The sequence below is a fragment of the Solanum pennellii genome, chromosome 2 (assembly GCF_001406875.1).
Source record: "Solanum pennellii chromosome 2, SPENNV200".
NCBI classification, from domain to species: Eukaryota; Viridiplantae; Streptophyta; class Magnoliopsida; order Solanales; family Solanaceae; genus Solanum; species Solanum pennellii.
In genome coordinates this window covers 42,376,778-42,402,259 of record NC_028638.1, presented here as the reverse complement: position 1 = coordinate 42,402,259, position 25,482 = coordinate 42,376,778, and the positions used below count along the sequence as shown (strand labels likewise).

At 31.4% G+C, this 25,482-nt stretch overlaps 4 protein-coding genes and 1 pseudogene across 5 annotated transcripts; 3 read left to right on the top strand and 2 right to left on the bottom strand.

Annotated features, from left to right (window-relative positions):
- The first annotated feature begins 677 nt into the window (after positions 1-677).
- Positions 678-3,314, top strand: LOC107010658 (fe(2+) transport protein 1-like). Its single transcript, XM_015209950.2, has 3 exons — positions 678-1,389; positions 2,332-2,481; positions 2,763-3,314. The coding sequence occupies exons 1-3, from the start codon at positions 775-777 to the stop codon at positions 3,066-3,068; spliced, it is 1,071 nt and encodes a 356-aa protein (XP_015065436.1). The 5' UTR covers positions 678-774; the 3' UTR covers positions 3,069-3,314.
- Positions 3,315-4,217: 903 nt separating this feature from the next.
- LOC107010400 (fe(2+) transport protein 1-like) lies at positions 4,218-5,731 on the top strand. 2 transcript variants are annotated; one of them, XM_015209682.2, is made up of 4 exons: positions 4,218-4,861; positions 4,977-5,126; positions 5,209-5,272; positions 5,357-5,731. In XM_015209682.2, exons 1-4 carry the CDS (start codon positions 4,265-4,267, stop codon positions 5,512-5,514), a joined length of 969 nt encoding a protein of 322 aa, XP_015065168.1. In that variant the 5' UTR covers positions 4,218-4,264; the 3' UTR covers positions 5,515-5,731. The 2 variants fall into 2 exon arrangements, with proteins under 2 accessions (XP_015065168.1, XP_015065167.1); XM_015209681.2 differs by having other exon boundaries at positions 5,209-5,731.
- A 1,296-nt stretch (positions 5,732-7,027) lies between these two features.
- Positions 7,028-8,440, bottom strand: LOC107010767 (annotated as a pseudogene).
- A 1,772-nt stretch (positions 8,441-10,212) lies between these two features.
- On the top strand, positions 10,213-16,616 carry LOC107010540 (fe(2+) transport protein 1-like). The gene is made up of 4 exons (XM_015209826.1): positions 10,213-10,604; positions 15,701-15,905; positions 16,021-16,170; positions 16,311-16,616. The coding sequence occupies exons 1-4, from the start codon at positions 10,213-10,215 to the stop codon at positions 16,614-16,616; spliced, it is 1,053 nt and encodes a 350-aa protein (XP_015065312.1).
- Positions 16,617-18,337: 1,721 nt separating this feature from the next.
- On the bottom strand, positions 18,338-20,713 carry LOC107010596 (fe(2+) transport protein 1-like). The gene is made up of 3 exons (XM_015209875.1): positions 20,018-20,713; positions 18,850-18,999; positions 18,338-18,756 (listed from the first exon to the last, which is right to left on the bottom strand). The coding sequence occupies exons 1-3, from the start codon at positions 20,615-20,617 to the stop codon at positions 18,451-18,453; spliced, it is 1,056 nt and encodes a 351-aa protein (XP_015065361.1). The 5' UTR covers positions 20,618-20,713; the 3' UTR covers positions 18,338-18,450.
- Between the last annotated feature and the right edge of the window lie 4,769 nt (positions 20,714-25,482).

Here is a 25,482-nt window from a genome sequence, read left to right as displayed (position 1 = left end):
AAGGGTATGAAAGCTTCATGCTACCATGCAATTAAATAAAACGTTGCATTTACTTTCATTTTGTAGTTCTCGAAATTGGACATTTACCTGTTTTTGCAATAAAATAGGCACTTGACAGCCTTACAATATATATACTACACCCCAAAAGCTAACTCAAAGGGAGGAGGATTGCCCAAGCCTTGTAAGGAGTACATCCATTTCATTAATCATCAATGTGGAACACCCCACCTCACGCCCAGTGCTTAGGGTGAGACAGAGCAGGGACAATTTGATTTTGGGTGTCCCAACAACATCGGATGAGACGGGCCCTGCTCTGATACCATGTGAAATTAGGTCTTAGACTTAACTCACACCCCAAAAGCTAGCTCAAAGGGAGGAGAATTGCCCAAGCTTTATAAGGAGTCCACCATCTCATTAATCACCAATATGTGACTTTTGTCATTCTTTAACAGAATTAAATCAACAATTTTGCCGGCGATTAAATCAATTTTGAATTATCAAAAAATCTCACAAAATTTAATAAATCAAAACAAGTAAAATAAAACTGTTACACCAACATGTCAGCTTAGCATTTAAGACCTTACTATATTATTTGTATGAATGCACATGATCGATCGATCGATATATCACCAAATTAATTCTATATCTATATAGCATCTCTCTGATATCACATCTCACACACCTCAAACCATATCACAACTCACACACCTCAAACCAAAGCAAAATAAATATTCACCAAAACCAAGAAAGAATTTTTTTTAAAAAAAAACATCAATGGCTTCTTCTAATTCCAAGATTATCTTCATCTTTTTCATCCTCATTTCTGTTTTCACCCCTCAAACTTTCTCACAAAGTGACTACTCATCATGTGAATCACAAATACATAACACATGCAACAACAAATCCAAAGCATTAACCTTAAAAATCATAGCTATAGTTTCAATATTACTCACTAGCATGATTGGAGTATGTTTACCTCTCGTTACACGTTCAATTTCAGCGTTAAGCCCTGATCGTAACGTTTTCGTTATCGTTAAGGCATTTGCTGCTGGAATTATACTAGGAACAGGTTTCATGCACGTGTTACCAGACTCATTTGAAATGTTGTTGTCTAATTGTTTGAAGGAAAATCCTTGGCATAAGTTTCCTTTTACTGGATTTGTTGCTATGTTATCAGCTATAGTTACATTGGCTATCGACTCTATGGCTACTAGTTTGTACAGCAAAAAGCACAATAATGCTCGTGTACAAGTACAAAATATTATTAATGGTACTTCTGATCAAGAATTGGGCAATATGGTGAATAATAATATGCATTTTCATTCTCATCGCCATGGTTCTCTTTTGAAAGATGGAACGAAACTACTTCGTTATCGAGTCATTGCTATGGTTAGTCTATCGTTCACTTATTCTGTTTAATTTATGTGATATCATTTGAATTATTAATTTATTGATGGAATTATATGTTTCACTTATTCTGTTTAATTTATGTGATATCGTTTGAATTATTAATTTATTGGTGGAATTATATGTTTTTGTACATTGAGAGTGCATAACATAAATGGTTCATAATAATTTAAAGAATAGATTCTTGTTGAGTGCTGTATATACTACCATTTATAGATAGATTCAAAATTCAAAGTTTGTAGCCAGAGTTCACATGCATGTCTTTTCCTGTCAACAACAAATAATTATGACATTTTAAACCGAATTTTAGCTACGTTACGTTTTTGTTCCAAACAATACTAAATTAGCTAAAATCCTATTTTAGATATGGTGGTCCATGTGCTTATGTTGCCTAAAATGCTAATTCAAACAAGTTTTCTGATAGTAGTCTTTTCATATTTTAAAAATATTTTGAATCATTAATATTGTGATTTATAATATTTTTTTATGCAGCTTTTAAATATATAAAATTTTATTTTAAAAACTTTAAAGATGGATACTTCCGTTAACTAGAAGGGTAGGTGCAGACAATAGTTTGAAGGGAGGGGTATTTTTGAACCGAAATATAGTTTAAGGATATATTTAAGATATTTCGGATGGTTTAAAAATAGTTTTGACCATTTAACGTTCTTATAATTTCACAAGCATAAATTATTCACCCCTGAACCCCGATTCGGTATCCTCCACTAAACACAATAATTTTACTGTTAAGTTTTGTGTATTAATAGTGAATTATTTTTTTCGATCAGCAAGTTAAGTTGGCCTACAATAACATCTATAACTCTTTATTGCAAATAGTAATCTTGTAACCGGGAAAATTATAACTACAATCGATTAAATCGAAGTGATAGGTACATCATGGAAATCTTATTTATTTATTGGCAGGTATTAGAGCTTGGTATTATAGTTCACTCAATAGTAATAGGGATTTCACTTGGATCTTCAAACAATACATGCACAATTAAAGGACTTGTTGCTGCACTTTGCTTTCATCAAATGTTTGAAGGAATGGGACTTGGTGGTTGCATTCTTCAGGTAATTTTCTTAATAAATTGAAAGAGATATTAATTATGACAACAAAAAGTACTAGTAGAGTAGTAACCAATTAAATCACGTTACAAAAAAATAAAATAAAAGGATCAATAATTGAAGTTAGTTAAATATGAAAGGTCAAATAAATTGGATAATAAGGACAATAGTTGATGGATAAATAAAATTGAATGATTAAATGACTTTAGTGAAATAAAGTAAAGTTTGTTATAAGGTCCATGAAAGAGTCTTGATATTTTTTATTTGTTTTTTTCCCAAATATATAGGCAGAGTACAAAATGTTGAAAAAGGCAGCAATGGCATTTTTCTTTTCAGTAACAACTCCATTTGGTATAGCACTTGGAATTGCACTATCAAATACTTATCAAGAAAATAGCCCTCGTGCTTTAATAACTGTGGGCTTATTGAATGCATCATCTGCTGGCCTTTTAATTTATATGGCTTTGGTTGATCTTCTTGCTGCTGATTTTATGGGTGACAAATTACAAGGTAGTATCAAGTTACAAATCAAGGCTTTTATTGCTGTACTTTTGGGTGCTGGTGGCATGTCTCTAATGGCCAAATGGGCTTGATCTCATATTTAACTCATCCTAATATATAGTTTATGGATGAGGACTACATCAATAATTAATACTTAGTCAATGTTATTAAGAAGTTTGCTAAGCTAAGTAGATTAGGTGGTGCCATAATTTGAAGTTTATGAGTCTACTATTTTAACCTGTTTATGTTATTTGCTTCAAAATTAGTAGCTTATAGATATATATTACATTTCTTAAGACAAATATATAATTTGGATCGAAGTTATTGGATTCAATGAACTCGTAACTCATATTCTACGTTAATGTTCCTTACTTATTACATATGAGAGGTACAAAAAAATTAAGACATAAGTCTGAAGAACACCAATCATTAAAGTATTATTTCTCTATAACTTCAAGCATCTAGTCAAGTTTTATCAATTCATTTGTGTTCGAACTTAAATCATCAATATATATTTACATATATGGTTCTTTCATATATTGTTAAATTTGTTTGTGATAGTACTATAAAATCAATCAACCTATTGTTTGAGGATTTTATGCACAATTGACAATACGTAACTCGTAAGATCATAAAATCAAGATAATTCACGTTCAATGAGATATTAATTTATATAAATAATCCAATTTGAATTACTGTTTACTTTTTTATATCGATATACCCGAATTCTTTCGATATTAAGTCATAAAATGATCATATTTTGTAAAATCCAGATAGGATAGGAAAATACCAAGTCAACATCAAACACATGCCTTCCTTATTCGGCACTCGTTTAAAACACACCCTTTACCATTTTGGATACATATTTTCCGTATTTGTAAGTACAAAATCCACATGTATATATCTTTATTAAACATTTAGGCCCACTTCATGCCTTTGCTATGACATAATACTATACCGTTCACTTCTATTTTTTTAAAAAATATATAGTACTATTTATCCTCACTTATTCCAGCCATTTTCATGCTAGCTTTGGTGAAATAGTATTAGACTTCAATGTGTTATCCAACTTTAATTATTTTTTAAAAAATGACATAACCACCAATTGTTGTTTAGCTTACCCTAAGTTACACTTGGATATTGAATTTAATAAATTTTAAATAGTAGCTAGCACACGGATTAGCAAAATTTTAAAGTATATATAAGTAGTAGCTCGATCGCAAGATATCATAATTCATAACCACAAACAAATAAACATATTCACTAAATATACATTATAGCTACCACAATGACAAATTATTGTTTCAAGCACATCGCTATCTTCTTCATTCTCATCTCAATTTTGGCCCCTCAAGTTTTATCAGTAGTTGATGATTGTGGAGCAGAAGAAGACAACTCATGTGTCAATAAATCCAAAGCGTTACCCTTAAAAATCATAGCTATAGTCTCCATATTAATCACTAGTATGATTGGAGTATGTCTTCCACTAGTCACACGTTCTATCCCGGCCCTAAGCCCGGAACGAAGCCTTTTTGTGATAGTCAAGGCATTTGCTGCTGGAATTATCCTGGCTACGGGGTTTATGCACGTGCTACCGGACTCATTTGATATGTTGTCATCGAGTTGCCTTAAGGAGCACCCGTGGCACAAATTCCCCTTTACTGGATTTGTGGCTATGTTGTCTGCTATAGTAACGATGGCTATTGACTCTATAGCTACTAGTTTATACAGCAAAAAACATAATGGTGGTGTGGTTAATCCAGAATGTGATCAAGAAATGGCTGTGGCTGGAAATCATGTTCATTCCCATCATCATCATGGATCCCTTTCGACTAAAGATGGACTTGATGGCAAAAAATTACTAAGATACAGAGTAATTGCCATGGTGAGTTTCCTTCTTTCGTTCTATTATCTAACACGTACGTATACTATATCTTTTTAGTCTGTTCAAAAAAGAATTACTGTGTCCACAAATAGTTTATCTTTAAACGTTGTTGCAGGTGTTAGAGCTTGGAATTATTGTTCACTCAATAGTGATAGGGCTATCTCTAGGTGCGTCAAGCAATACATGTACGATTAAAGGACTCGTAGCTGCACTTTGCTTTCATCAAATGTTTGAAGGAATGGGGCTTGGTGGTTGCATCCTACAGGCAAGTAGCTATAGTGTTTGTTCATTTTATTACTCGACTATTTGCAAATACATTCACTAATTCAACTCTTGTTCTAATCCAGGCCGAGTACAAGTTTATGAAGAAGGCGATAATGGCGTTTTTCTTCGCAGTAACGACTCCATTTGGTATAGCACTTGGTATAGCATTGTCAACTACTTATGAGGAAAATAGTCCACGGGCGTTAATAACTGTTGGATTACTGAATGCAGCATCTGCTGGACTTTTGATATATATGGCTTTGGTTGATCTTCTTGCTGCTGATTTTATGGGTGACAAATTACAAGGCAGTGTCAAGCTACAAATCAAGTCTTACATGGCTGTTCTTCTTGGTGCTGGTGGAATGTCTGTCATGGCAATTTGGGCTTAAACTTGTCTTCATATTTTGTTTTGAGCAATAAGTGTGTAAACACTCCATCCCCCCACCCTCAGGCATTTTTTTTGTCCGTCCCTCCTTTCATCTAAGTTTGAAATTATAATTTGGTATCGTTTTAAAATACATGAGTCATGACTTAATTGTGAGTTACAAAATATTCAGTAAAATACATCTCTACTCTTTTGGTCTTAATTACAATATTATGCGTCTTTTAGAGCTTTTCATAGCCAAAGTTAGACGTTTGTTGATGCAGGAATCGATATAACGTATAATCCCTCCGTCCAATTTTACTAGTCATTCCTTACATTAATTAATAACAATAGCTAAATTGTCACTAAATATATCGCGGCAATTAGAACTTGTTTTTTATATCTGATATTGGATTCAATAGCAATTAACTAATGCTGGTAAACACTTTAACACTCTTCATTAATGTGTATATTTTTTTTCTACTTAAAGACTTTAACACTCTTTGTTAATATGTATATCTTTTGCCGGTAAAAGATATTTTTGTCGTAGTGATCATTTCCTTTTTGAGAATCTAATGATAAAAATTTTGACTAATATTTTACTATGTATTGTAATTTCATTAATATTGATATGAAAGAATTTTTTAATTTATAGTACTTTTCGTATAACTTTTAAATATCTCATTTTTTATTAAAAAATAATTAAATTAACTTTTACAAGCCAAACATAACAACTAAAAATGAACGGAGGACGTATTAGGCTTTCTAGCGAGTGAACCTTTCCAGCGAAATTCTTCTGCAAATATATTAAGTAGAGGGAATAAAAAAAGATTTGGCTTTACTATTTTTTCCTACCAGGTGAATCATCCACACTTTCATGATAAATCACCTCGTCAAGCTTTCATATAATTAATTTGTAATATTTATTTTACCTTTTAGATATTATATTACACTCATAAAAATTATTGATATTGACAATTTTTTTAACCAACCAAAAATAAAGATATTGACAATATATCTCCATTATGAAGTAGTCTTTGTATGCCTAGTATAAAAAAAATTAAATAACACATGTATAAGCATATAAAATTAAATTTGAAGATATAGAAACATAATGTAAAACATTTCATTTAATTTATAATGGCCTTGTTTATGTACATGTTAAATAAAAAAAATATACATTTTATGTATATGCCAAGTACAAAATCTCTAATTCCACTACATATAACTATAACTATGTATTTTATATTTTTTCAAAATAAGGTTGGACACTTTTCATTTTGCACAATCCTACAAGGAGTCGCAACCAGCGCTTAAAGTGGTAGGCCTCATACAAAATCATGTGATCTGTCCTCGTTCATGTATTCCACATTAGTGGCCAGTAGCATCATGATCAACATATAACCTAACAATCCATCTCAATATATATTCACACCTCATACTTCTTTTTTTTTTTTAAAAAAGAACGTCATCTAACGTTTCAGAGCGATTCAAACGTTTCAGAGCGATTCAGTTCATTGCAAATTGAAAAGCCACGATGGAAGAGCGACCGAGTCCAAACGACGTTTTTTAAAAACGACGCAATCCTTCGCTTTTTAGTGCAATTTTGCAATTCAATAAAGGAGGTATTTCACAGACTTATATGAAAAGACAAAGCTAGGCCCATTTGGCCATGAGAGACATTCCACCGGCACCTAAAAGAACAGCCATGTATGATTTAATTTGTAGCGTGACACTGCCTTGTAATTTGTCACCCATAAAATCAGCAGCAAGAAGATCAACCAAAAGCCATATATATCAAAAGCCCAGTTGATGATGCATTCAACAAGCCCACAATTATTAAAGCACGAGGGCTATTTTCTTGATAAGTATTTGATAGTGCTATACCAAATGGAGTAGTTACTGAAAAGAAAAATGCCATCATTGCTTCTCCAACAACTTGTAGTCAGCCTGATTATTTTCAAAAAAGACTAAAATTAGTGAATGTAAACTATATATTATATGTATATATTAGCAATAATACGTACTCTAAGAAAGTATGTCAAATTAATGTTATTATTTGTAAAATGAAAACTTGCCTGGAGAATGCAATCACCAAGTCCCATTCCTTCAAACATTTGATGAAAGCATAGTGCAGCACCTAATCCTTTAACTGTACATGTATTATTTGAAACTCCAAGTGAAATAATCCCTATTACTACTGAGTGAACTATGATTCCCAATTCTAACACCTGCAAAAACGTTATTTTATTTATCGATATATTAAATAAGAAATTACAAACAAGTATATATTGCTACAATTAATATGATTAGTAGCTCAATTAGTTGACAATTTGAACTTTCACCTTATTGATGAGGATTCATAATAGATCAAATTAATATAATATAAATAAAGCTCACCATAGCAATCACTCTGTATCTGAGTAATTTTGCACCTATTTCCAGATCAACACCACCTTGAGGTTGACCAATTTCTGGATTAACCAAACCAGCTCTATGTTTCTTGCTATACAAACTAGTAGATTTTGAGTCAATAGCCATTGTAAATATAGCAGACAACATAGCTACAAATCCAGTGAAGGGGAATTTGTGCCACGGGTTCTCCTTAAGGCAACTCGATGACAACATATCGAATGAGTCAGGTAGCACGTGCATAAAACCCGAACCTAATATAATTCCAGAAGCAAATGCCTTGACAATCACGAAAAGGCTTCTATCCGGGCTTAGGGCCGGGATAGAACGTGTAACTAATGTAAGCCATAAGCAAATTTTATACTAGTTATAAGGATGGAAATTATGGCTATGATTTTTAAAGGTAACGCTTTAGATTTATCGACACATGAGTTGTTCTCTTCTGGTCCACAATCTTCTACTATTGAAGAAACTTGAGGGACGAAAATTGAGATGAGAACGAAGAAAATGACGATGTGATTGAAATTATAATGTATCATTCTGTAAATATAAAGGTAATTTTTAAAAAAAATATAAAAGATAAAGAAGAAAATTTTTTGTCAATGTTTGTATGTTTATTCCTCTGTATAGCTAAAAAACATAAAATAAGAAACTACCCAGCTATCCTAATTGTTAGGTGTGTTAAATAACAAATTCGTATTTAAACGGAAGTAAAAGTGGAAAAGGTCATAAACTTTCCAACTATATCCTAATTATTAGCTTATCTTAAATAACAAAGCTTCTATTTACATGGAAGCAAAACTTAAAAGGGAAAACTATTATTTTAAATATGGAAAAAATAAAGTAAAAACTTTTTTTTATTACAACATCGTTCTTGAGCTCCTTGTCGGGTGAGTCTCCAATAAATCCAACATGCAACTTTAGTCCTATTATTTCTTTTTTTTTCCGTATATATAAATTAGATATTCGTTAACTATTTTTAAGGGAAAAGGGTCTGATATACCTTTCAACTTTGTCATTTGGAGCTGATATACTTCTCGTTATAAAAGTGACTCATATATGCCCTTACCGTTATACAAACGGCTCACATATACCCCTGCCATTACAAAATGGCTCGCATATACCCTTCATTTAACGCAAGTTAAAAAATTAGTTTTAAATTTATATTTATTACCTCTAATTTTTTTAAAAAAAATTATTTAGGGGTACATATGATTCTTCTATCAAAGTTTAAGGTATATTTTAATTTTTTTCGTACATAAATTATTTTTTAACTTCTTTTATTATAATCATTTGAGTTTCTTATTCTTATTTTTTTTTCTTTCATTCCTTAGTTTAAAGAAAAAAAATTAAACTATTTTTTTTGTGTATTGTAATTTAATTTCGTATTCGAAGAAAAAATTTGATCATCTACAATAAGTTTTACAAGAATATTAGTGAAACATAAATAAATTTGATTATCAAAATAATAATTATAAATTATCCATTAAAACAAAAAAAAGTCAAAAAAAATATGTCTGACGAGGATTAAATTTACTCATATGGGATCATATTTTTAGAAAAAAATAATAAAAATTTAGATTAAAATTATATTCTTTTCATTTCCGTTAGAGGAAAAGGGTATATGTGAGCCATTTGTTTACAAGTAGGGGTATATATGAGCCATTTTCATAATAAGTAGTATATCAACTTTAAATGACAATGTTGAGGGGTTTATCAAACCCTTTTCCCCTATTTGTAATATAAATGGCTGGAAGAACGATTATTTAAATTGTTTCTTGGAATATTAAGTCATAAAATGGTCGTATTTTGTAAAATCCATGTAGGAAAAGAAACTACCAAGTCAACATCAACCACGTGCTTTCCTTATTCAGCACTCGTTTAAAACACACCCTTTGCCATTTTGGATACATATTTTCCGTATTTGTAAGTAGAAAATCCACATGTATATATCTTTATTAAACATTTAGGCCCACTTCATGCCTTTACTATGGTATAATATTGTTTATTTTCGCGAATTCCAGCCATTTTCATGCTAGCTTTGGTGAAATAGTATTAGGCTTCAATGTGTTATCCAACATCAATTAATTTTTAAAAATGAAAAAGCCACCAATCATTGTTTTGCTAACCCTATGTTACGTTTGGATAATGTATTTTATATATTTTAAATCCTATCTAGCACACGGAATACCAAAACTCAAAGTATATATAAATAGCTAGTAGACTGAAGATAACATAACTCATAACTCATAACCACAAACAAACAAAAAAAACATATTCTTATACTAAAAAAAATCTTCACAATTGCAAAATGGCTAATTATAATTTCAAGTACATCGCCATTTTCCTCATTCTCATCTCAATTTTGGCCCCTCGAGTTTTATCAGTAGTAGAAGATTGTGGAGCAGAAGAAGATAACTCATGTGTAAATAAATCCAAAGCGTTACCCTTAAAAATCATAGCCATAGTCTCCATATTAATCACTAGTATGATCGGAGTATGTCTTCCACTAGTCACACGTTCTATCCCGGCCCTAAGCCCGGAACGAAACCTTTTTGTGATAGTTAAGGCATTTGCTGCTGGAATTATCCTAGCTACGGGGTTTATGCACGTGCTACCGGACTCGTTTGACATGTTGTCGTCGAGTTGCCTTAAGGAGCACCCGTGGCACAAATTCCCCTTTACTGGATTTGTGGCAATGTTGTCCGCTATAGTAACTGTTAGAATGATAAAGATTTTGATAATTGACAAATACAGAAACAGATGAAAGAAACAGGTTGTACATACGTGTTCCTTACAAAACGAATCCGACTTTGATAAGGAGAACGTCAACAACGTGAATTAGAAGTTATAAAGCTGTAGAATTATTATTTTTTCAAGTAGCAACAAGTACAAAAAGTTTCCTTTTATAAAGGAGTTCAAAGCCAAGTGAAAGAAGGAAAACTAATTCTTATTTAAGGAAATCTATTTAAGGAAATTGTGCCTTCTTATTTATTTAAGGAAATTCTGTAGAAAAGAAGTCCAAGTAAAAGTCAACAAGGATTTGTAGAAGGCAAATACAAGTTGAATTATACAAGGATTTGTTGAAGTTTTGATCTATAAATAGGGAGCTATTTGCATAAAAAAAAAGTGCGCACTTACATAGAGAGAAGATCAAAACACGATCAAGAAGTTTGAAAGAGTTTTGAGATTTATTGGGAGCGTAGCAATTTGTGAGGAAAAATTGTAAAATTGTATTCAAGAGTCTTGTTTACAATCTGAGTTTTGTGAGTAGGAGTTGTTCAACAAGTTGTAGAACTTGAAGAACATTGGAAGATATTAAACCGGGGGGTTTTGTGTCTTTGGGTAGCTAGAAATTAGAGTTTATAATTTCTTAGCTAGGAATTAGAGTTTATAATTCCTCTAGGAATTAGAGTTTATAATTCCTTAGGTTACATAGCTTTGTAATCTTTTGTTGAGACGTGAAATTTAATAAAGTGGAGTTAAATCCTACAGAGGTGTAGGTCGTGGTTTTTACCCTTGTGAGTTGGGGTTTTCCGCGATAAAATATTGTGTCATTGTTTTATTTACTTCACAAAACGTAACTGCTGTAATTTTTCCAAAGGAACATATAGAATAAACCTGTTCCTAAGGCAAATTTGGGGGTCAGAATTCCAACAATTGGTATCAGAGCAGGTTATCTTTGAAGAGTCTAACAACTCAAGATAAGATCATAATGAATTTTGCACCTCCTCTTGGGCATGGTCAAGGACAACACATCAACAGACCACCATTATTTAATGGAGAATACTACTCTTGGTGGAAGACAAGAATGGAAGATTTCATTCAAGCTGAAGATTACGAATTATGGGTTAGAATTACTAATGGACCATTAATTCCTACTATTATTGATAGTGAAGGGAATAAGGTACCTAAACCTATAGAAAAGTATAAAGAAGCCGATTACAAGATGTTAGGAAAGAATGCAAAAGCTAAGTGCATTCTGGTATGCGGATTAGGACCTGATGAGTTTAACCGCATCTCTAGTTGTACCTCTGCAAAACAAATATGGGACACTTTAAAAAATCTCACGAAGGTACAACTCAAGTTCGTAAATTCAGAATTGCCAGACTTTGTTCTGAATATGAAGCCTTCAAGATGAAACCCGGAGAATCACTTCAGGATATGATCACCAGATTTACCACTGTTGTAAATGAGTTAATATCCTTGGGCAAAGTATACACCACTGAGGAACAGGTAGACAAAGTACTAAGGACTCTGCCTAGATCATGGGAAATAAAAGTTACTGCAATCAGAGAAGCCAAAGATCTAACCAATATGACTTTGGATGAATTAGTAGGAAATCTCAAAACTTATGAGATGAATGTTGACAAAAGAGGTGAAGGAAAAAAAGAGAAAAATCTTGGATTTAAAGCAACTGAAAGTGATGAATCTGACATAGATGATGATGATCTTGCTCTGATAAGTAAGAACTTCAAGAAACTCTTAAAAAGGGATTAAACGCTAGCTTAAAGTTTGAGCACATTGATCTTAATAAGAACAAACATGACCTTCAAGGGAAAATCAAGCAACTTGAATCTCACAATCTGGAACTAAGAACTGAGAATCTAAACTTAAAAGTTCTTGGTAAAGAAAAAGGGAGTGAACTGCCTGACCAAACACTTGAGGTCGACAAACTCAAAAATATTTTAAAACTAGAAAAGCAAAACTCTAGAAGAATAAATCTTGAATTAAATAGGATGAGAAGTGATCTGGAAAGAGCAAATAAGTGGACAAAATCCTCCATGATAGTAACCCATCTAGGTAACAATAATAGGAACATTAAAACTGGAATACGGTATGAACAATCCATAAATGGGAATCCTATGTTTTGTATTATTTGTGGTATCTCAGGTCACTCTAAACAATATTGTCCTAAATACAAAGCTAGTGCAGAAAATAATGCAAGAGGAACTTATAAAACTGTTCAAAGGAACATGTATACTCAAAGGAAAAATAATCTGCCCAACTGGGCATATAGAGATCTTATTCATCCTTTTTGTCAATACAAAGGACCCAAGCTAGTCTGGGTTCCTAAATCTAACATTTGAATTTGCAGGAAAAGTGAGAGGAAGCCGACAACATTCACCAATTGAACATGTTGTTTCAGATGCATGATTGTAAATTTTTTTTTAAAAAAAAAATCCTCTCACTTGAAAAAAAAGGGGGAAGAAGAATGGATGAATAACATTAACTGAAAAAAAAATTGAAAAAAATGGTTGAAAAAAAATGGAGAAAGACTGAAGAAGCATGTTGAAGGAAACAGGTTCAACCTATGCAGTATCTAACAATTATGCGCACTATGATGATCAATCAATCAAAAATATGATCAGCCAAGGAAAACACTTTCAAAAGGAACAATTTTAAACTTGGGGATGATTAAGGTTAAATAAGTATCCAAAAATGGCTAATGAACATTGCGCATATTGCCCTCTAATATTGAGTTCTATGCTCAGTTTTGTACATTAAGTTGTATGTCTCTATACCACTTTTAAAGTCATGCTACTCATGCACTATAACATTGTATTTGCATCTAGCACAGGAGAGAGACTTGGTAAAATTGAAGCAAAATTCAGCATTATCCAGAGATCTAAGGTATGTGCACTACAATTATTCATGATTAAATATAAAGTCAATGCACTTGAACCTATTTCTTCCACTTGTCCCAAAAGATATTCATGCCCTAAATACTACCAAAACAAATATCTTCTTAAAAAGCCTTATCCCAATGTGATGGTCTGTGGTTGAAATGAATTTGATGGAGGACACCTCTACTTGGGGCCTTATATATACAGATTAAGAAAGTAGAGTGTGCTGGTTCTTAGGGGGAATATTTTGTATTGAGTAAAGTCTTGGAGGATTTACATTGTGAGGGGGAATATTTTGGAGACCCTATACTTAAACAAAGTTCACTTGTTAGGATCAACTTGGGTGCATCTAGTAAAAGGGAATCGACGAGAGATACATCTGTCGAACCTAGTTCTTCTATTGGGAACCATATAAACTGGGATTCGAATTGATATAAAATAAAATTTCTAGTTGATGCTGCAGTTGATAGTACACGTCCAAGGAACATATTGAGAGAACATGTTCCTTTACAAGTGATATTCAAGAAAATTTGTTCCTCTTACTGACTCTATTGAAATTAAAGATGAGTGAACTATTGTTTCTGCAGAAAGAACATGATTGATTGAACAAGTTCCTTAAAAGTGAAAAAAAAAAAAAAAAAAAAAAGGATTGAGCGTGCATAGACCAAGGTTAACTTTGAAATTGAGAAGGCTGCTAATTTTGTTAATCCAAAAGATATTTTTGCTGCTGAAAAATGACTTTTATTTATCCTCTCATCTTTTGATATTACCTAACCACTCTATCCTTTGACTTCCAAAGTTTTTTTCATCACAAGTGCTTGATTCTATGTTTAATTTTGATTACATTTGTGGTGTATATGCTTTTTGATTAATGCTAATGTTGGGTTTGAATTTCAGGTTAATGTCTATCTCCTATGTTTATGCTAATGCTTTGTTTTAGTTCATTGGGTTCTTGATTTTTAAGTGTTTGTGTAAGTGATAGCCCAGTGGCCATGAGTATCGAATTTGCCTAATGTCAAAAGGGGGAAGCAGCTGCATATGCATATGAGTTATGTGTACCTATTCAATGCAAGCAGATAAAATTTGCCATAGTCAAAAAGGGGGAATTTGTTTAAGTATTGTTGTTTTGAAGTATGACAAAGTTAAGGAGTTGTAGTAGTAAATGACAAAAGAAGGATGATGTGTGTCTTATTTGCGGAGTTCAAAATGTATAATTGTCATCATCAAAAAGGGGGAATTTGTTAGAATGATAAAGATTTTGATAATTGACAAATACAGAAACAGATGAAAGAAACAGGTTGTACAGACGTGTTCCTTACAAAACGAATCTGACTTTGATAAGGAGAACGTCAACAACGTGAATTAGAAGTTATAAAGCTGTAGAATTATTATTTTTTTTCAAGTAGCAACAAGTACAAAAAGTTTCCTTTTATAAAGGAGTTCAAAGCCAAGTGAAAGAAGGAAAACTAATTCCTATTTAAGGAAATCTATTTAAGGAAATTGTGCCTTCTTATTTATTTAAGGAAATTCTGTAGAAAAGAAGTCCAAGTAGAAGTCAACAAGGATTTGTAGAAGGCAAATACAAGTTGAATTATACAAGGATTTGTTGAAGTTTTGATCTATAAATAGGGAGCTATTTGCATCAAAAAAAAGTGCGCACTTACATAGAGAGAAGATCAAAACACGATCAAGAAGTTTGAAAGAGTTTTGAGATTTATTGGGAGCGTAGCAATTTGTGAGGAAAAATTGTAAAATTGTATTCAAGAGTCTTGTTTACAATCTGAGTTTTGTGAGTAGGAGTTGTTCAACAAGTTGTAGAACTTGAAGAACATTGGAAGATATTAAACCGGGGGGTTTTGTGTCTTTGGGTAGCTAGAAATTAGAGTTTATAATTTCTTAGCTAGGAATTAGAGTTTATAATTCCTCTAGGAATTAGAGTTTATAATTCCTTAGGTTACATAGCTTTGTAATCTTTTGTTGAGACGTGAAATTTAATAAAGTGGAGTTAAATCCTACAGAGGTGTAGGTCGTGGTTTTTACCCTTGTGAGTTGGGGTTTTCCGCGATAAAATATTGTGTCATTGTTTTATTTACTTCACAAAACGTAACTGCTGTAATTTTTCCAAAAGAACATATAGAATAAACCTGTTCCTAAGGCAAATTTGGGGGTCAGAATTCCAACAGTAACGATGGCTATTGACTCTATAGCTACTAGTTTGTACAGCAAGAAACATAAAGGTGGTGTGGTTAATCCAGAAGGTGATCAAGAAATGGCTGTGTCTGGAAATCATGTTCATTCCCATCATCATCATGGATCCCTTTCGACTAAAGATGGACTTGATGGCAAAAAATTACTAAGATACAGAGTAATTGCCATGGTGAGTTTCCTTCTTTTGTTCTATTATCTAACACGTACATACAATATATCTTTTTAGTCTGTTAAAAAAAGAATTACTGTGTTTACAAATAGTTTATCTTTAAACGTTGTTGCAGGTGTTAGAGCTTGGAATTATTGTTCACTCAATAGTGATAGGGCTATCTCTAGGTGCATCAAGCAATACATGCACAATTAAAGGACTTGTAGCTGCACTTTGCTTTCATCAAATGTTTGAAGGAATGGGGCTTGGTGGTTGCATCCTACAGGCAAGTAGCTATAGTGTTCATTTTTGTGAAGAAATTAAATGGAAAGGAGAACTTTTTTCGTTTAAAGTTTATCAATAACAAATATCAACCATTCGTAGTATCTTATTACATTCTCTAATTCAACTCTTGTTCTAATCCAGGCCGAGTACAAGTTTATGAAGAAGGCGATAATGGCATTTTTCTTCGCAGTAACGACTCCATTTGGTATAGCACTTGGTATAGCATTGTCAACTACTTATGAGGAAAATAGTCCACGGGCGTTAATAACTGTTGGATTACTGAATGCATCATCTGCTGGACTTTTGCTATATATGGCTTTGGTTGATCTTCTTGCTGCTGATTTTATGGGTGACAAATTACAAGGCAGTGTCAAGCTACAAATCAAGTCTTACATGGCTGTTCTTCTTGGTGCTGGTGGAATGTCTGTCATGGCAATTTGGGCTTAAATTTGTCTTCATATTTTGTTTTGAGTAATAAGTGTGGCCTTCTTTTATCTTCATGACCTATTGTGAGTAGCAAAAAAATTCTGTAAAATACGTCATCTTATGTAAGTGTATCCAATGAGTAAACTTTTCCTTAACTAAATATTCTTCCGCAAATTATTAAGAAAAGGAAAACGGTTTGCTACAGTTACAATTTCAAAGAAATCCCCTTTCTCATCTATTGGTGTCATTATTTTCCCATTTTATTTCTATTATTTTGACCAAATATATGATTTTTGCTTCACTCAACACAAAAGCTAATCATCTAGCTACATGTCATCCGACCCAAACTTTGTGATTAGCACCCACACTAACCCTCCAGTGGGAGAATCATTACTACAATCCAACCAAGCAACTTAACGATTAAGGTATTTAAAGATACACAAGCAGATTTAAATGACTAAAATATTTATTAGGGAACTAAACAAATGAACTAACACGAATGCGGAAATACAACCCCTAGAACGTGAAAGTTAATGTACCAAAATTCTTACAAGATTCATCATCTAAAGAACTAGTCTAAGTCCAAGTAGAATGGACTGTACATAAAGAGAACTCAAGGCAGCTCCTACGAAGTAGCTCACCCTCGAATTCGAATGATCACTGATCTTCTAAGCAATGTCTAGTCAATAGCCGTCGAAAGATACTCTGTACTCAACAAAATGTTCAAAAGTGAAGGTATGTATCAAATTATTCCAAAAAAAATCACAAATTTTGAATCAAACTTGTCTACAAATTGTACTAATACAACTTCAATGAATCAACAACTAACTACAACTGAGGTAGCAAACATATACATGAATGAATCAATATTCAAGTTATCGAGTTCGTTGATGTTTCATAAATTTGTAGATGTAAAGGTTGATACATGATATCAAGTATCAATACTAATTAAGGTTATGTATCAAAATTAATATTTGAATACGATATACCGTACATGATAAAATTGTAATGTATCATGATGTTGACACAAAAGCATTATACATTAGTTTAAGAAACACGAAATCAATTAGATATATAAAAAATCTGAATTTACATATATCAAAAAAGATTGAAAAAAATCAACAATGTGATAGCAAAAATTAACGAAAATGTATCCTCGAACTAATTAGGTAAGCTCAATACTTAAAAAAAAATAAAGTGTATCAGAACCGTCACTTAAATTTTTTTGGAACCATTCCAAATGCACACCAAAAGAATAGTGAGCAAAAGAAGTACTCCATTTTGAAAGAAGAGTACTACTATAATTAAATTTATTCAGGCGAAATACTAATATACCGCTGGTAGATTACAAATGGATATCCATTATAATCCATTGACTTTGACTATTAAAAAACTCCGCATAAACAGCTTGAAAACAATTAAGTTACTGTAAAACTAAATGAATGTCACGTGGATCATTCTTTAAGAGTCGTTATTTACTTTATTAATATAATGATATATGAGATCATCTATATTTGAGGTGTAATTATTTGACTAAATGAATAACTTATCAATAATCAAGTGTTTAGTTTATATTTTTCTATTGACTATAAATAACATATTTTCTTCGCATAGGTAGAGATTAGAAAAGTTTGCTATATGGAGTATTATTATACTCTCTTTATCTGTTCTTATTTTTAATTTAGTTTAGTAATATTAGTTTGTTAGCTAGTTATTTTATAACATAAGTAACAATGCTAAAGTGAGGGAAATACTTTGCAGTTCAAATTTAACCACGAAATTGAAAAGTATAGACGATTACAATTTTGCAATTCAATAAAGGAGGTATTTCACAGACTTATATGAAAAGACAAAGCTAGGCCCATTTGGCCATGAGAGACATTCCACCAGCACCTAAAAGAACAGCCATGTATGACTTGATTTGTAGTTTGACACTGCCTTGTAATTTGTCACCCATAAAATCAGCAGCAAGAAGATCAACCAAAGCCATATAAATCAAAAGTCCAGCAGATGATGCATTCAGTAATCCAACAGTTATTAACGCCCGTGGGCTAGTTTCCTCATAAGTAGTTGACAATGCCATACCAAGTGCTATACCAAATGGAGTTGTTACTGCGAAGAAAAATGCCATTAGTGTCTTCTTCAAAAACTTGTACTCAGCCTGGATGGGAAAAAAAAAAAAAAGTTACTATAATATTAATATATATTTAATTAATGATAGGTACTATTTATTCGAAAAAAAATGAAAACTTGCCTGGAGAATGCAACCACCAAGTCCCATTCCTTCAAACATTTGATGAAAGCAAAGTGCAGCAACTAATCCTTTAATTGTACATGTATTGTTTGAAGCTCCAAGTGAAATTCCTATTACTATTGAGTGAACTATGATTCCCAGCTCTAACACCTGCAAAAACATTACATTTTTTTTATGATGATTTCAATATGTTATGTAGTATATGATTTAGAATAAATGAGTTAGAATTAAGGTTATTTAATTAGTCGGCCTGTGTTGATTTTTAATTAAGTTCAAATCAATATTGATGAACCGATTGATTAGCGATTAAAAAAAAATAAACTTAGTCAAAGGACAAAATGATGTGGATATATTAGGATTTATTAGTAGTAATACATAAACAAATCGACTATGATAGGACAAATTTAAAGTACACAAATAATAGAGATTGTTTACTTGACTTTCACCTTATTGAATTGTTTAGTTTCAATAAAATAACGCGGGCATACAATATATTATTTTATTGTACGGATCCATATATCAAAACAACTCACCGCAATCTTTACTCATTACTAAAAGAAAATGATATATTTTGATTGAATCAATTAGATAGGAGTAGGATAAGTAATTCATGTTTTATAATACGAAATTCTAACTGATTTAAGGAGGAAAAAGCTTCTATTTCAGCTATCTTATATACTTTTGAAAAAACAGCTATCTTATAGACGCTAATTATATACACAAATTTTAACTTCTTGTAGTAAGTAGTAGACTAGCAGTAATACGTGGATTTGGCTCCTCTCAATCTATTATATTTTCTCTCCATTTTCTCAAGTACATATTTACAGTTGTTTTATTTAAAATTTAATATGTACACTAAATCAATTTAACAAAAGTTTTAGCTATAATTAAAGTAGGAAAAAAGATCTCGCCAATTTTGGTAAAAAAAAATATCACATTAAAGTTGTACTGACAAGTGCCATTAGGCTTCATCAAGTGTAATTTCGATTTTTATTTTCTTATTTAATATTGTGATTTGCTTCCCACTAATCAATTAAAACGAATTACTTTGCTACTATTAATCAATTTCATTATTTATAGGCAGTAACATATAATTATCATTTATGTGACCTGATAGTGTCCTAGTAAAGGATAATGACCAAATTAATAAAAGATGAATAAAACTAACCATAGCAATGACTCTATATCGTAGTAATTTAGTGCCTTCAACTCCATCTTTAGTCGAAAGTGATCCATGATGATGATGTGAATGTCCACCATTTACTGCACCCATTTCTTGATCAGCACCACCAGTTGGATTAACCAAACCAGCTCTATGTTTTTTGCTATACAAACTAGTTGCTATAGAGTCAATAGCCATTGTAACTATAGAAGACAACATAGCAACAAATCCAGTGAAGGGGAATTTGTGCCATGGATTCTCCTTAAGGCAACTCGACGACAACATGTCGAATGAGTCAGGAAGCACGTGCATAAACCCCGTAGCCAATATAATTCCGGCAGCAAATGCCTTGACTATCACAAAAAGGTTTCTTTCCGGGCTTAGGGCCGGGATAGAACGTGTGACTAGTGGAAGACAAACTCCGATCATACTAGTGATTAATATGGAGACTATGGCTATGATTTTTAAGGGTAACGCTTTGGATTTATTGACACATGAGTTATCTTCTTCCGCTCCACAATCTTCTACTACTGATAAAACTCGAGGGATGAAAATTGATATGAGAATAAAGATGATGGCGATGTGCTTGAAATTATAATTTGTCATTGTGCAAATGTAGAGGTTTTTGAATTTTGAGTAAGAATATGTTTTTTGTTTGCTTTGCGTTGTGAGTTATGATATATGAGAGAGATGATATATATATACACACTTAGATATTAAGCTATGATAGATAAAAAGAGCAATTTGTTTAAATTAATTAGTTGGAAGCAAATCATGATATTAAATAAGAAGAATATAACATTCAATGATTTTCTATGTATATCATGTACCAACAGTTATTGAGTGATGAATTTCCTTTTTTAAAAAATATGTACCCCATGTGATTTGCAGAGTTATTACACGGTGGAGAATTTATTTAGAGCGTATAAAGTATTCACTCGAAGGATAGAGAGTATAACGCCTGAATTTAAAAAAATATATGTACGGCTACCTTTTTTTACAAATAAGGGCAGGCATGTGTATATACCCGCTAAACAGTGTGGTTTTGATTAGTGATTTAATTTTTTTTGCTTGATGCATCACAAAGGCACGTGTTTCAAACGAAAATTTTCGACTTTTTCTTATCCTATACGTGGAATTTATAAAATATAACATTTCATGTTTTATTTTTTTAAAAAAAAGGGAATGAGGGAATACGTACGTCGGAGAATTTTAAGGAATTTATATATGATAAATTAAGATCCAAAAATCTGTTAATTTAAACAGTATCATAATAGTACTTCCATAATCTAAGCCAGCTGTGAGATTTTTGAAAAACTAGAACGTACTATTTTAGTTTATTTTTTGAGTGATGAAGGAGTAATTATTAATTTTGTGATTTAATTTCGTTAGCTTGATTTGGTAACGTTACAACTTACACTTACAGAGTCACAGTGCAGTGTTGTGGGACAAATGGTGACAGTTACTAATTTAGGTGCCAATTTTTGAATTTCGTATTTAAATAAGTATTTGTTTGACAACAAATTATTCATATAATTTTTATATATTTTATCAATTATTGTGATGTGTAGTATTTTTCACGTGATCTTTAAATATGTAGATTTTCATTCAAAAAAAACTTAGGAATTTCATGTTCAAATTTATAATTAAAAATTAAATTATTTTACTCTTAAATTTAATCATTTCACATAAATTAGGAAAGATGAATATCTATAATTGAAAATAAACATAACAAGAAGTCTTTTCAAGCTAACAAAATGGAATTTTTTTTCCCGATTTTTTCACCTATTATGGGTACAAAAATTAAATTATCACTATATATATTTTTTTAACTTATTTCAAGTGCACATTAACCCCAAAAAAATTATGATTTTTTTCTACCTCTCCCTTCATCACCCGTACGGAGATGATCTATAGAATTAACTACTTTATCATAAAACGCTTACTTAGCCATAATAAATAAAATAAAAAAAAAGGTGCTATTCTCTAAATGCAGGTGTACTGTTCAAAATTAGCTAATCATTGGTGATATTTAAAAACAAAGACGACATAAATTTGTTTCTTAGTTAGAAAATACTTTCGTATAACAGAAAAAAACTTTTTAAAAAACTTGTATTGACATCACATCTCTCAAATTAAATAGAAAGAAGCGAATAATGAGAAGTCATCTTTGAGATATATTCTAAATTAGATGCATTAGTTATATATTTTGTACGTTTAGGTACAATTTAGTTTTCTATCAATAAAATAGAGAATGTCTATCGACAAAAAAAATATTATTCACTAAAATAGTATTATACGTAGAGCCGTCAAAATGAGTTTTGCGCATGGGATCGGATCAGTCATTATTGGAGCAGGGTTAGGATAAAAAATTTCAAGCTCATTGGAAATTGGGAAAATAACAGAAATCCCACATTTAAATTCTCTTATTACCACTATTCCCTATTAGTTTTACAAATCCCCAAAATCTATCATTTTCGAATATCAGATTAATGTATCAGCGCATCAGATTAATGTATCTCAAGCATCATATTAATGTATCTCGTGCATCAGATTAATGTATCTCGCGCATCATATTAGTGTATCTCGCGCGTCAGATTAGTGTATCATGTATAAAATGTACATCAGATTAGTGTATCTTGTATAAAATGTAATGTATCTTACTTAACGATTAATGTATCTCGCGCATCAGCTTAATGTATCAGCGTTTATATTATTGTAATAGTTTGAGGAATTTCTGTAACTATAAACTTATAAGGGACAAATAGTAATTTTGCCTTAAAAGTATGTGATTTATGTTCTTTGCCCTTCAAAATTAGCGCTAATAAGCCCGACCAATATAAGTCATTGGTCATTAAGGCTTGATTGGGGCCGGCTCAGGGTCAGCCCATGGGCTTAAACTATTTATTTAGGGTGTAACTTATAGCACTCTCACTAGTATATGAGTTAATTATTTAAGTGTACAATATGTTGTAATATTACGAATCGTATCAAATTTAGGTATGTCTAGATATATGTATATCATGATACATGAAATTAAAATTAGGTTAACTCCAAGTATGTATGTATGTAGGATACATAAACAAATAACGCGCTCTCGCTTCCATGTCATCTGGCTCTTATATCTGAAATGCATCACGTTGTATACATGTATCTGGCGTATATAGTGGGATTAAGAAAAATTTAAGTCTGTGTTTGACTAATGAGTTATTGTATATTTTAAAATTGAAATTAAAATTAAGGTGGGGCTAACAACAGTGGTGAAATGATTCTAATTAAATAAAAATTCTAATTCCTATAGCAATAAACTATTATGAAGCTGGTTATATGTCACTCTCATGTGTGAGTTATCAACACCTCTAATCTAAAACAAAAGACAAACAAAATGGTTACAATTTTAAAATATCATGTGGTTGATATTAAATTAAATTGTCAACTAAAAGCCTTTTTGACCATTTCCCTCAAGTATATCCAAAACTGTACGACATTCCTATCTCTATAATTGCATGGAAAATGTTCATTAGAAACATATTATTTTTCACTTTTCACAATATATTAATATCCTATCTTACAAGGCTCTCGTACGCCCACAAGATAAGTTTTTCTATCCCAGGATAACCCGTAGGTGCTACAATCTATATCACAGCTTCTATCTTTCGGACGAGCATTTTGTGGTGAGCATATTGTGCGCACTGGGTAAATTCCCCATCATGTAATAGCCTACAAACCATACGAGGAATGTAAATCGCGCTTGGCAAGTCCTATGCGACAGACTCACTCAGAAAGTATTGAGGGGGATCGATCTCGAAAATTTATGTAAATAACCATCCTCCAAACTAACTGAACCATCCCGAAGGACTTACATCTTAACATATAATTGTATTTTGTTTTTCTTATTTAGTTATTCAGTATTCGCAAATTTATTCTTTTGATAAAATTGATGTCGAACGCTATCTATCTACTGCAAAGAAAAGTTAGTTGTGTTACTCTTTTTTGTTCGTTTGTTTTTGTCTAATCATTCAACATCCGAAGGTTATTACACGAAAAATTGAATATATATTAAAAATACTTCCACATTCAATATCACGATAAAATTGGATTTGGCATAGAAATTAGAATAATGTCTACTATGAGGAGAAGGTAAAGTTGTACGATGACTTTGAAATTTACTTCACAAATATTAAACCAAGACTTCCAATATTGCTTATGTGATAATGTTTTATAATGATGATTTGTTGTCTATTGATTTAGAATATTATCACATATTTATATTATAATAAAAGCCTATATGTATATAATAAAATGAATAGGTACGTAATTTCTTGTTTATTATCAGTATAATTTTTTTATTTTATTATTTAACTTTTCTCCCCTATTTACTTCATGAACAGATTTTCAAGATTAAAATTGTTTTTCCATGAAAAAGAAGTGCATGGAGTAGAAATTTTGAGACCACCAACGGCCAAGGCCATTCTCGAATCACCTGCATAACATAGCCTTTGACTAGTGTAGTTGTGAGTCGTGATATACTCGGCCTAACAATAATAATAACATAGTCAGTGAAATTTAATAATTGAGATTTGAAAAGTCTAAAATGTATACAAACCTTAACACTATTTCATAAAGATAAAGAATTTATTTTCGAAAAACTCTCAATTTAAGTATAACAAATTTCGATATAAAAAAAAAACAATGAAGAGAAAACTGAAACAGAAAACGGTGCTAAAATAGTCAAAACAGCAATAAACTGATCATGTGGTAATTGAAATGCCATAAACAACATATTAGGGCAAATTATTACTAACAAACAATAAAACTAATAATAATAATAATAATAATAATAATAATAATAATAATGTTATAAATCTATTGTGTTATGTGGATGATCCATTAGAGTTATCCAACAATAATTGGATTCATGTATTAGTGTTTCCAATGTGATAAGATTCCAAGGTGATATGAACCTTGATGATAACTATGTATAATTCTAAAGTGACCTTTGACTATGATATCTCAACACTATAAATAGAGATATCATTTACCATTGTATGACACACTTGAATAAGAAGAAAGTCTTATCTTCCATCTTACTTCTCTTGTCTTCATCTCTTTATATTTATATTGCCATGAGCTTGATTTTATAATACGTTATCAGCACGAGTCTCTATCTAATTGAGAGTGAGTTCTTGTTTTTCTTTAGCTCATATTTTGGTTGATCTCGTTATGAAGATCAAAGTATTATATGCATAAAATTAGGTATGTATTTTCTAAAATATTTTATGATTTAGAATAAAATAGTATTCAGTCACTAACAATTATCAGGAACCGAAGACATATACTACTATTGGTTGAATATGACATGCTATACAAAACTTCTTAAATGAAAGAAGGTATAAAATTTTAATAGCATGAGTTTGAATATTATTTTGATTGTTTTGAAAGACTCAAAGAATAAATCATGTTGTACTTCG

Excerpts from the sequence above, each read along its gene's own strand:
- LOC107010658 (XM_015209950.2), top strand. The coding sequence starts at position 775 with ATGGCTTCTTCTAATTCCAAGATTATCTTCATCTTTTTCATCCTCATT. Across the intron at positions 1,390-2,331 it reads GTTATCGAGTCATTGCTATG|GTATTAGAGCTTGGTATTAT; the intron begins GTTAGTCTATCG and ends ATTTATTGGCAG. Across the intron at positions 2,482-2,762 it reads TTGGTGGTTGCATTCTTCAG|GCAGAGTACAAAATGTTGAA; the intron begins GTAATTTTCTTA and ends CCAAATATATAG.
- LOC107010540 (XM_015209826.1), top strand. The coding sequence starts at position 10,213 with ATGGCTAATTATAATTTCAAGTACATCGCCATTTTCCTCATTCTCATC. Across the intron at positions 10,605-15,700 it reads ACTGGATTTGTGGCAATGTT|AATTCCAACAGTAACGATGG; the intron begins GTCCGCTATAGT and ends TTTGGGGGTCAG. Across the intron at positions 16,171-16,310 it reads TTGGTGGTTGCATCCTACAG|GCCGAGTACAAGTTTATGAA; the intron begins GCAAGTAGCTAT and ends GTTCTAATCCAG.
- LOC107010596 (XM_015209875.1), bottom strand. The coding sequence starts at position 20,617 with ATGACAAATTATAATTTCAAGCACATCGCCATCATCTTTATTCTCATA. Across the intron at positions 19,000-20,017 it reads GATATAGAGTCATTGCTATG|GTGTTAGAGCTGGGAATCAT; the intron begins GTTAGTTTTATT and ends ATGTTTTTGCAG. Across the intron at positions 18,757-18,849 it reads TTGGTGGTTGCATTCTCCAG|GCTGAGTACAAGTTTTTGAA; the intron begins GCAAGTTTTCAT and ends TTTCCCATCCAG.
- LOC107010400 (XM_015209681.2), top strand. The coding sequence starts at position 4,265 with ATGACAAATTATTGTTTCAAGCACATCGCTATCTTCTTCATTCTCATC. Across the intron at positions 4,862-4,976 it reads GATACAGAGTAATTGCCATG|GTGTTAGAGCTTGGAATTAT; the intron begins GTGAGTTTCCTT and ends ACGTTGTTGCAG. Across the intron at positions 5,127-5,208 it reads TTGGTGGTTGCATCCTACAG|GCCGAGTACAAGTTTATGAA; the intron begins GCAAGTAGCTAT and ends GTTCTAATCCAG.